General features: G+C 34.6%; 1 protein-coding gene across 4 annotated transcripts; it reads right to left on the bottom strand.

Annotated features, from left to right (window-relative positions):
* Positions 1-2718: 2718 nt before the first annotated feature.
* On the bottom strand, positions 2719-10540 carry LOC117918866 (protein TIFY 4B-like). Of its 4 annotated transcripts, none has more exons than XM_034835817.1 (9): positions 10210-10539; positions 9965-10116; positions 9647-9783; positions 6958-7048; positions 6708-6879; positions 6258-6326; positions 4932-4989; positions 4625-4839; positions 2719-2979 (listed from the first exon to the last, which is right to left on the bottom strand). In XM_034835817.1, exons 1-9 carry the CDS (start codon positions 10325-10327, stop codon positions 2963-2965), a joined length of 1029 nt encoding a protein of 342 aa, XP_034691708.1. In that variant the 5' UTR covers positions 10328-10539; the 3' UTR covers positions 2719-2962. The 4 variants fall into 4 exon arrangements, with proteins under 4 accessions (XP_034691708.1, XP_034691707.1, XP_034691710.1 ...); XM_034835816.1 differs by having other exon boundaries at positions 4932-4995; positions 10210-10538; XM_034835819.1 differs by lacking the exon at positions 2719-2979 and having other exon boundaries at positions 4755-4845; positions 10210-10540.
* Between the last annotated feature and the right edge of the window lie 1330 nt (positions 10541-11870).

Raw genomic sequence — 11870 nt, 5'->3', positions numbered from 1 at the left:
TTCACAAAACCTTATACCAATTATTTCTTATCCTAGAAAATCTATTAAATTAAGGAAACTTTTTTCCCAATTTATTTCAACAATTATTCTACTCACCTTCCTTATCAAACAAGATTTCTTTTCTTTTCATTTCTTTTTTTTGTTTTAATTAAATAAAAAATTTTACTATGCTTCTAAGTAACTTCTAATATCAGAGCAATAAGATTTTTATTAAAAAATCATAGCTTATATTATTATTATTATTTGCCCCATAAATGTAATGGAATGTCCACTGATGAAAAGGAATGAAATGAGCACAATTTTTACCTTTTAGCCAATTTTCTAAATGCGGTGGAAGGTGGGGCCTAAGACACAGGGATTGCAAATCATAACATTTGGCTCCTCTCCACTAGACTTTATTCCCTGCAATTAAGATGAAACCAGTGAAAAATGAAAGAGATAAAGTAAGGCATAAGAAAAAAGTGGAAAGGGTTATGATTTTTTTTTTAAAGTGGGTATTTAAGTAGATATTATTATCATTACAAATGATATCGGAATTTGGCTTAAATTTTGATGTGAAAAGTTTATTGAATTTAAAGGAGAAAAAAATAATATAATTATAAATAGTATACTTAAATTTTAACATGAAAATTTTATTAAATTTAAATAAAAAATATAATTATAAATAATATCAAAATTGATTTTAATTTTAATAAATGAACACGAAGGATTGTGAAATAATGAAGATAAGAAAGGATGATTATGTATTTTTTGTAAAATATAATAAATAATTTTTTAAAAGCTATTTCAAAATTTTATAAAATAATTTTTTTTTTTTGAAAGATGATTTTTATGGCGGAAATGTTTTTTTTGAAAACATTCTCAAGCGGACATTAAACCACATGATAAATACGGCGCTGTGAATTTTCTCTGATGTGATACGTGACAGCCTGACAGGTACTATGAAAGCTCTAAAGATATTTCCTTGACCTTAGTCAAAATTTTATGATGCTTGAATTTGCAATCATTTTCTGTTTGGCTTCCAGGGTCAAAATTCCAAAGACTGTTTAGCAAAGGTGTCCAAATCCATTACCACAAACCAAACACGTCTCAGTAGTTTTCAGAAAAGAAAACTCTACTTGAGAATAGGGAATTCGAAACATTTTTTATGTTTTCAGTTATTACTCAGAACAGTCTACAAACCATAACAAAATATATCTAAAATTTATTTTTAAAAATAGTTTGTTTTCAAAATATTTTTTTAAAAAAAAAAGGGTTTTCAAAAACAGTTGCGAAAGCCAAAGTTTCGTCTACTTCGATTACTTTGAACCCTTTAATCAGCTTGTGAGAATGGGCACTTTTTAAGTGGTCCACAAGCTTACCAATTCTAGACCCTGGTGCCAAATCCAAGTTCCTTGAATGGCAAGTGATGGGAAAATGATTGGTATAAGGATTTTGTTGTAGGACAACTACTGGAAGAGGAGGCACGTTATGATTAAAATTGATCATGGCCACTTTCACTTTTTTCTTTCTCATGGGTTGGGTTACCCAGCTGTGATGGTGGTCAAACTGTTCACAGTCCATACAGAGATTGGAGAACAAATGGATTCCAATTGGCAGAACTAGAATTATTCTTCTTCAATCAGCTATGCAGCATTTGAAGACATTTCCATTTTTCATTTTTAAAATAAAAAATAATAATAACGTCCACATAAAATGTGCATACTTTCATCTCATGTTCTAAAAAATTTACAATTTTTCTAATACCATAATTATTTTTAATGGTTTTTTAAAATTATTATCTTTGAAAATTAGGGGCATTTGGAAAGGTAAAGTTGCTTTCACAGGGCAGGAAGAAGTATCCCAGTAGAGAGCTACGTGTGAAAAGCATGAAAGCAACAAAAACAACTCTGAAACAATACACCCAATGAAGAAAGTGAGTTAGGAGAGAGTGGGCAACATCATGGAGAGATGGATTATTGTTCTTTCACCAGAATGGTTGAAAGTAGAGAGAGATTTTGAACAGTGGAGTAGTGGGGGTTGGATTCCCTTGCCTTTAAATTAAAGGGAAGGAAGAAGACGACAGCAAGCATTAGTACCAATCAAATTATGATTCATGGCTTGACCGATTTGTCACCCAACCTATTCATAAATGTCAAACTCCTCCCATACACTTATCCATTGCACTAGTTTTAGCCCTTTGGGCCACTAGTGTGTGTTTGTGCTGTGGGGTTTTAGAAGAGTAGGTCCATCTGGGGTCTCCATGTCTCAGGGTGGTGAGACATCCCTCCTGGTGAGGTTGGTTTTGGTGGGTGTCTAGGGTTCAAATCATAGCCTCTCCTACTGGAGGGAGGCAGATTATCATCACTTATCTGAGTTAGTAAGCTACCAAAACACACACTAAATTGTGGCTCTCAAAACATAAAAATTAAACATGGGGACAAGGAAATAAGGGAGGATAATCTCAGAAGAGGCTTACTTGGTCAGCGTGCATGGTCTGTCATAGGTTGTACACTTCAGGTTCTGGCTTAGATCCTCCCAGTATGATCGGCTTCATTGTCTGTCAAGGATCAATCAACTTGTAAACAAACCAACAACTACGAAGATGGCTTGATAACAATTCTATTTGGAAGAGCCCAGAGAGCTCATTTGATGTAGGCTCTTGGGTGCGGGCTTTCAAAATTTGATGGGCATTAGAGTTTACTACTACTACTACAATGAACTCATACCAAAGCTGTCTGGTGGTCACAGGATTTAACTTCTACTATTGATAAAAAGAGAGAAGAATATGCTCATTAGGATAACATACACAAAGAAAAACAAGAAGAAAAGGATTCGACAAAGCCTCCACTCATCTCAATACAAAACATGACATAGTCAGGTCACGTTAGGGGTTTGTTAATACTATGTTGTTTCTCCACGCAAGTCCTTGCGTGACATGAAGATAAACACTACCATGGTATTGTCAATCATCCTTGCATATTCAATGCTCTTGGACATCTGCAAAGCAACAAACCATCATAAATCATTCATTGCCATTTCAAATCTGGTACATCAATGTCATTATGAAGAAAACCAATGTGAATGAGAAAAATTCTGGCCCCATGTAGCAAAAAAGTTCATCCAATTATGACACTCCACCATCCAACATAACCTAAAAGCTCTTGGGATGAAAAGTATTATAGAAGCCAACAGAGATGTGACTACCAAGTTGGCAGTGATTGAACCAAACCTATGGTGCAAAAACACGTGGGATGGTTGAGCTGTATGTATAAATAGAAGGTTGCTAATTATCAGCAAAGAATGCAAACCTAACTGCTAATGCTGATGATGGATGATTTTTTATATTATATGCACTGAAGTACATACATCTTCCTACTCTACTAATTAGCCTATTATAAATGAACTAGACCGATTTTCAAGTTGCTAACCAAACTATTGGATAGTGTTTGTTAAGCACATTCCATGTCCTAAACTTTTGGCACATCAAAAACATCACCAGGCACTTCTTTCATGTGTGCCCATACAAAGAGCTAATTTTGGACATTTTTTGTGATGCCAGACAATTTTCTTTTATATTATATTCTACAATACTATTTTTAAGGCTACACCCTTTTGTGTGGTACAAAAGTCAATATCTCAATATTCAGAATTTTTCATACATTAAGTGTTCTTCACTACTGTTGTAGTGTTAGACAACCAATTATTCAACTGTTCACTCAGACTTCATTTTCTTTAACTTCCCCATCATTCTATGAGTTGTTAAATAGCATCAGATATTCATCATTTTAACAGAATATTTTATATTAAATTATTGATACTTATGCACACTCTTACAACCAGGCCATGGTTCATTTAGTTGCATATAATTACTTAGATACCAGTCATAATGCAATATACAGAACTACCTGCTTGATAACAATCAACCAATCCTGGAAACAGTGTAGTGGATGATTATTGTCATTCTAAAATAAGAAGCTGACTAGATAACTCCCAAATGTCTAGGGACCAACTAATCATTATGGAATACGAGTCAAAGAAAACAACTGAGATACAGAGCTAAAAAAACAGAGCAGGGATAAGATATTCTGATGGAAGACCAACACAAATTTACTGCATATAAAGGGGAGCAAAAATGAGTTCCATTCTAATGCCAGGTGAAGACTCAAATCCACATCTGTGAAAGAATGAACCTCATTCAATAGACTACCTACTTACAAACTAAGGAAGCCACCATTTCAATATGAGTGACTAAGTTGGTGAGAAAACATCTGGAGCACATTGTTGAAGATGAGATACAACTCTAATGCCATGTTACTCTTGCATTTTGCTTTAAGGCAAGCAGTTAAACATATCAGTCATATTATGTTTTGTTCATGTGCAGTTTGAGCATGCAGGTTTCTAGTTCAGTTGGAGCTGTTTCCCAACCCTTTAGCTGGCAATTCAGGATATTTGATGGGGTAGACTTTGTTTCTCAACTACTTAATATGGAGGCGCACAATCTGAATATTTTGAAATTTGGCTTGGAGTTTGTATAAAAAAAATCCAATGATTTCACATAGTAAAAACACTGCCTCATTTGTTAATTAAATATTTCTTCTACTTCATGTGAACAAAAGAAAAGCCAAGAAAATAAAACTGTCACCTTTGATACTGAGATCAGCAGAGAGATTAGTATGCTTTGTCATATTCTCGACCAAGCTGCATGGGGTAGGGATGTGGTGTGCTCTGCAGTGGGAAAGGGAGCATGCATCACTCTGGTTTGACTGATCATTTGGTATCTGATCCCCCACCCGATGGTTTAAGTAGATGTCTAAGCCAGCAGATGAAGGCATTCCTCCTCTTTTCTTGCTTTTAAACCTTCACCTAACAGGGGTGTGAGGACCAAAAAAGCAAAAATAGACACTAGATTTTTTGGTTGTCATAAAGAGCATTTTAGCCAGTCAAGATACCTGTCTTTTCGCTTCTCAAGATATCTTTGCACTGATGCTTTTCTGCTTGTTGGAACTTCTGCAGCTAACCACCAAAACAGGAAAAAAGGGGTAACAAAGTTCATTAAAGTGCAAAGGATATAATAATCTCATTATCCAGAGATTTGTGCCTTCACGTTCATTCAACGTCAATCAATTACCTAAATGATGTGATAACAAAGGTTCTCAAGTTCCTACCATACCAGATGCTTGTTTTTGGGTATACTACCAGTTTGTTTATCAACAGTAATAATGAATCAAGTTTAGGGAGAGATGAGTACTCCTTTTGTCTGTTCTTCCCTTCTAGTTCTTTCAGAGTGCCACAATCAATATGATGAGGAACTTTAATCCGCCATCTTCCTCTGATATTTTAATTGCTTAACAAATGGTATAACAAAATTTTCCAATTTCAGAATAACATATTTATTAACAATAAAAAAAAATGGAAAAGTATTTTTTTTCCATCCTTCTGAAGCTTCTCCTTCCTTCTTTACCCTGTCCACCAAATAGCCAACTTCTCCCTTCCATCCCTACATTCTTTCTCAAGTCATTTCTCATTCTGAGACCCTCCCAATCCTGTTAAGGGTCTACACTAGTTGATAGGTCCACTACCCTTGTTAACCAGTCTGACAAAGAAGAGTATTATAAATTCAAACTAATGAAACACTACAAAGTTTTTGGAGAAAAATTTTAGGAAGTAGTTATACAAGGAAAAAGAGTATCAATAATTCATGACCTCTAATAAAACAAGAATTTGATGCCATGTTGAGCTACAAATTTGACCTAAAAACTTAAATTGTTTGTTAGGTAGTGGGCCAACAGTGTATACCAAGATTCTTTGGTCTAAAGCCCTAGCAGAAAACAAGATGATTTTTTGTTAATGAATTCAGAAAAATAATCCCAATTCATGAACATTAATCCATCAAGTTAAACATGTTTAAGCCACAACAATATTTTTCTTTCCAGTTTACCAAAGATTGGGTTCCTCTCACACAAATCAGAAACAAAAGTTTCCATTTAAGAAAACTCATTTATCCTGCTGGTATGAAAAACCTAATATCTTGAGTGATTAGGACTTTTCTGACAAGCTACATTATGGAAATCAATTGGAGAATTTAATATTTTCCACATCAGACAGTGCAAAAGTTTCCTTTTACAATCACATTGTCCATTGCCACTCTATTTTTTTTTTCCTTGGACATACTATATAAATTTTAAAAGTCATATATTTATACTTGTTTGTGATACACAAGTAACATATTGCAGGAAATTCTTAAGATCATCTTATAGTAGAGTAGAAGCATTTACCAGGGTGGTTGTCTTCATGAAATATGTTGCTTTCTTCTCTGTGCAGCTGACAATTTTCTGTCATTTTCACTGGGAGTTGAACCAAGATAACGTATTAATAACAAAGTATCAAATACCAAAGTAGCCAGAATATTAGTCTCTCACTGCTGAGGGTTTCATTTATTTTCACTGTAGATTAAATCAATGAATAAGCTGAAATAAATCTAATGATACTTCTTAAGTTGCCATATAAAACAGCTTCATGGTTTCAACAGCTGATCGTAAAACTGAATAGTTTAAAAAGAAGTATTGCAATAGTTATGCCATTTGAGCGGTTTGCCATCCAGATACCCATAAACCCATTAAAAAGTCACATAAGGGAACTTGATCAATCCTCAAATAACTTCAGAGCTTACAGTAATTTGTAAAGTGCACAAAATGGGAGGGTCCCAAGCACAGCCCAAAACCCACCTGTTTGCAATGTTGGGTAGATCACTGTAGGAGAACTTGGGCCTATTTTAACACTTGCAACCCGTAAATGGCATGAGAAAGGCAGTAATTCTGGAGTTCCATCACATGGAGCTTCCTGATGCAAATGAAGTGAGCTTGCAGCAAGCTGCATTATTGCTTTTGCCTGAAAATTCTTAATGTGGTTACATTAGTAAGACAACATATTGTGAGATTTGTCCCAAGGTCTATAACAGTAATGAAGCTTCATTACCTTATCCATAGGCACATCATCATAAACGTTCACCTTCCCACAGTAGAAAATTGTCATCTGTCCTGCTGGCCCATTCATTGCATCCAAGGTTCTGGGACCATTGGGAAAATTTCAGTCTTCTGGACTCATCTACTATTAAGAGGAAGACTGTACCTCTTCCTCAGAAGAAACCTCATCATACTTCAAGGGGGCCATACAATATACATTTTTCTCAGGTGTAAGTTAATCTAGATTGTGCATGTTTTAGACCATTATTTGACGGAAAGAAGCTATGGTTGTTTCTTTGTTAAATAGTAATAATTTGTGTTGAAGTAAATATGTACTGATGTATGCATGGATAACATACCAAGGTGAAACAAAAGTATCAAACAGAAGAAATCTTGCTCCAATCATCAATTAAAATGCAAGGAAGCGGCCCTCAAAATCCTTAATACAGAACACAAAGATGCAAGATAATGAAGGACACCTACAGCCACCATAATCTAGTATGAAAGCTGCAACTTGAACCTATTAGATAAACTAAACATGCTACTAGAAGGGTGACGGAAATCTTTAAAGATTAACCATGAGATTGGTGCTAATATCAAGCCATTAAACTTGCAATAGCCTAGCCATGGCCTAAACTGATGACCATGTGGATTTGCAAGCCCAAAATCCAGTACCATCGGGAAAAAGGGTTCTTCAAATAGTTTTACTATTTGTTTTTTTGATAGGCAAATAGAAATTCATATTTCACCTTAAAAAAGCTACTAACAAAATCCAGGACCATCAGGCAGAGGGATCTTCAAAGAATTTCATATATTCAAATGTCTCTCCTCATGAACATTCTGACTGACTGGTAAAATTTGAGGCAGGTGACCATGACAAATGAAAGCATGAATTTATCCAAGTCCTAGACTGTGAGAAATACCTAATATCTCCTTTAAATCTCATCCTAGCTGAAGGAAGAAAATATTACTGGAAGAATATTTATTTTTATAAGCATAATGAAAGATACCATCTCATCTCTTTTTGCCTCTTCAATCACAATCGATAAACAATCAAGATATATAATGAAAAGCAAAACCACCCAGCATCTTCATCTATGATCCTTCAGGGTTAATGTCAGTTCAAGGAATCTCTTTCCCCCCTTCCTTTCCTTTCCTTTCCTTGACTATTTGCATGTGTGAATGGACCAATAAGCAAGAAATGCTAAATAACCTACTAATATATGCTGTTGACAAACTCCCTCATAGAGGCCTCTGATTTGAAAGAACTGGGGCCAATCAACTGATTTGATCTGTCCTAGAAGGTTAGAGTTATGAACTTGACTCTAAACAAGCAACAACCAAATTGTTAGCTTGGAAAACCATATTTTTCTCAATATCTGATTGAAAGAGCAAGAAGATACAATTTTCCAAATCAATGGTAGATCTTGTTGAAGAACCCATGTGCATAGAATGAATCAGTTTTTCATATAGGATCACATAAGAGCCAATACTCCAAATATGCAAAACTTAAACATAAGCCCAAAGCCCCATAATTCGAGGGGTCATATTAGTGAAAGCGAGATAGGCTGCAATCAAGAGAAAAAGATGGTCCAGTAGTAAAAAGCTATCCAATGGATAAAGTTTTGCAGAATTTACATTCTCCAAACTGCTGAGCATCAACATTTTAAGATTTGAGGTATGTTGTCCAACAGAGAGGAACTTATGCAGAATGAAGCTCACTGTCCACAACCCCTTATCATAGATATGCACACTCATGGGTGATTTCAGGATTCATTTCTAGAAGAACTGCATACATATATCTTTATTGGGTATTTTGGATTTATCAAATTTGACTCTTGTTGGCAAAAAATAATGAAAACTATTGCCAAACTGAGAAGTATGCCTAAGCTTTCAACACAAATTTACTGATTGTCACACTTTTGTGTGACATGTATACAATCTTCTACTAACATGAATCCAAAATGAAACAATTTTATTTTTCATTCAGTGAAAATAAAAAAGGACATGACTGGACACTGTCAAATGCGATTATACCCCTCCTCACAAAATTCCACTAAGCAATGACTAATGACTACCTGCACGGAACTAATTCATAAAATCATGATCATTATAATGAAGTTTAAGTTAGTATCCAATGGTATTTACATTGCACATGCAACACATTAGCAATAAACTTATTACACCACAAAAAATTGTCGAAACAAAAGATAATATAAATAATTAGTACATAAATACAATAGCACATATACCCACGAAAAATGTCATGCCCATTCAATTATAGGATTTACAATATTCATTGTTTGTACAACATCCCCCTCGGCACACTCAAACCTGAACAAACTAAATGTGCTTGGAACAGAGGGTTATGTTTTCTCAACTTCTGCTTTTGCAGCACACACTGCAAACCCACCAAAGAACAGAAACAACAAACCCACATTAACAACATCATTTGTTAAGGATTTTAATAGTACTTTTTCCAATTCTGAGAGCAAACTAGGTGCCTCTTTTTCAAAAGCCACCAAGAAAAGAAAAATCACTTGTAGAATTCTAATCAAAGCATGGCAAAAGGGAAAGTTACTGAAATCCTCCATTTCTTGATCACATGAAAATCGCGTTAAACACTTACCACATGTTAGAAAAACCCATCGAAGAAATGAACAAATAAGAAACAATATATATAAATAATATAATATAATAACCTTGGAGGAATGGAGTCACTATCCGCCGCCGCCAAAAGGTGGGCCTCTGTATCGCCGGAAATATCGGGTTTCGGGGGATCTTGTCGCTGATACGGAACCGATTCTTCATCCGACACAGAGATCCGAGTCAAAGGGACCTACAAGTATTAATTTAATCAAAATAAATGAATAAATAGAGGTTGGTGCACAATCAACGATAACTAAATTTTTTTTTTTTAAAAAAAGAGGAAAAATAATGCGGCTAGCTTGTCTGAAATAATACCAAAAGAATAAAAATAAATGAATAAATAAATAAATAATCAACGGCTTGCAACTTACACGATGCTGATTTTCCGGTGGAGGAACAAAGAGCTTCTTCCGAGCTCCGGCGGCATCTCCGCCGCCGCAATCCGACGTCGTTTCGAGAAGCGTCTTTAGCGAGATCACTTGCTGGATCGCCTGAGATTTGTTCCAGGACGGCCTTCGCATTCCTGTACGGACACCACCACACCTTCACTCCCCAAGACCTTCCACGCAGAGAGAGAACAAAAATACCTACAGAGAGAATACGTAAACAGAGAGACCTTTTTCTTTGAGGTATTTGCGGCAATCCTCGCGAGTGAGCTGAGAAATGTCGTCTTCAGTGAGCTGGTGAAGCGGTTTATCGAGCAGTGACCGGATATTGGTATTCTCCGGCGACATGGCGCCAGATTCCCACCGGAAACTCGCCGGAGCCTCCAGGAAGAAAGCGCAGAGACCAATGACTTCTCTGTTACTGATCCTTTTTCTTTCCCTTTCCCTCTCTCTCTAGGTTTTCTGGTAAATATCTTCAACTTTTCGGGTTTTTCTGAGAGAGAAGAGTGTGGGGCTTTGTGCTTCGAGTTAGAGGTTTGGGGGTTTGCCAATTGCCGCGGCGTCTCAGCTTCGTTTTTTCTCTCTTATAGACGGTGATGCAACCCCAGGACGCCACGTGGCTGGATTCTAGGTTCAATTACCATTTTGCCCATTTTGTCTCTTGTGAATTACGAGTGTGAAAACTTAAACCACGTGCAAAGTAAGCGGTAAAACTCAGCTGATTGTTTTTCCGTTGACAATTGAAAACCAAAATTTTAGGGTCTGTTTGGAACCTTTTAAAAAGGAGTTTAAAAAGAATAAGTGTCTTTTTCTTTTTATATTTTTTGGAAAAAGGACTCAAATATCAATTCTCAAAAAAACTTATAAAAAATAAGTGAAAACATCTTTAATTTATTCTAAACTTTAATCGTATTGTTGAGAACAAATTACTAAAAAAACTTCACAAATATTTGTTAAAGTTAAAATTTTGTTTTATTTTCTAAATAATAGAAAACTATTTTTAAAAATATTTTCCAAACCCACCTTTAATTTCTTTGCAAGAAATATCACTTTTGTAAGAATAAATTTCTCAAATTTGATTAAAATTGGTCATTATGTAATATTTAGTTAAAATTGATAATCTAATAATTTCATCAAGATTTATTCTCAATATAATATTTAATCATCTTATAAATTAAAATATATATAAATTTACATAATCACTCTTCAAATAAGATTTATGAAAAAAAAAAAGTATAAAATAAATACATGGGTAATTAGAGGTGCAATTTGGAAAAGTTGGCTCGACCCAACCTAGATCAAATTAATGTTTAAGTAGATTTGAACAAATATTTTCAATACTCGAATTGAGTTTGAGTTAAGTTTTCTCAATTTGAACTCAATTTGAGAGTTGATTTCAGATAAATATTTGAACAACCTAGATCTAACCCAAATTCAATTTAATATTTTTTAAATCATGCAATCCGATCAACCCATCAATCAACTCAAGTTTAATTTCATCAATTGAAATTCAAATTTAGAAAAATGAAATTGACTTAGAGTTGAGTACTTTAGGTTTGTTGAAATTGAATTAATTGTTTCTTAATTTACGTTGAAGTTGAATTAATCATCAACCTGATCAACATGACCAAATTATAGCAACCAATCTTTCCAATTTTGAGAATTAAGGGCTTTAATTTTATAAATGACACACTTGTATTATGCTAATAAAGTGAAAAGTAGAATAGAAAAATAATTGCTTAAATATTGCATGTCATTTGGTCATTTGGAAAAAAAAAAAAAAAAAGTACTTCGCATATTCCCTAAGATTAATTGCCATTGCCATGCATGATAGTTTTCAATGAAATCATACTTTAAGGTTTCACCAAAGAGGATATAATAGAATCACCAC

Source organism: Vitis riparia, chromosome 7 (genome assembly GCF_004353265.1).
Source record: "Vitis riparia cultivar Riparia Gloire de Montpellier isolate 1030 chromosome 7, EGFV_Vit.rip_1.0, whole genome shotgun sequence".
Taxonomy (NCBI): Eukaryota; Viridiplantae; Streptophyta; class Magnoliopsida; order Vitales; family Vitaceae; genus Vitis; species Vitis riparia.
Note: the sequence above shows the minus strand (reverse complement) of the source record. Positions and strands in the feature narration are given on the sequence as shown.

Excerpts from the sequence above, each read along its gene's own strand:
- LOC117918866 (XM_034835816.1), bottom strand. The coding sequence starts at position 10,327 with ATGTCGCCGGAGAATACCAATATCCGGTCACTGCTCGATAAACCGCTT. Across the intron at positions 6,327-6,707 it reads CTACCCAACATTGCAAACAG|TGAAAATGACAGAAAATTGT; the intron begins GTGGGTTTTGGG and ends TTCAACTCCCAG. Across the intron at positions 4,996-6,257 it reads TCATGAAGACAACCACCCTG|CTGCAGAAGTTCCAACAAGC; the intron begins GTAAATGCTTCT and ends TTTGGTGGTTAG.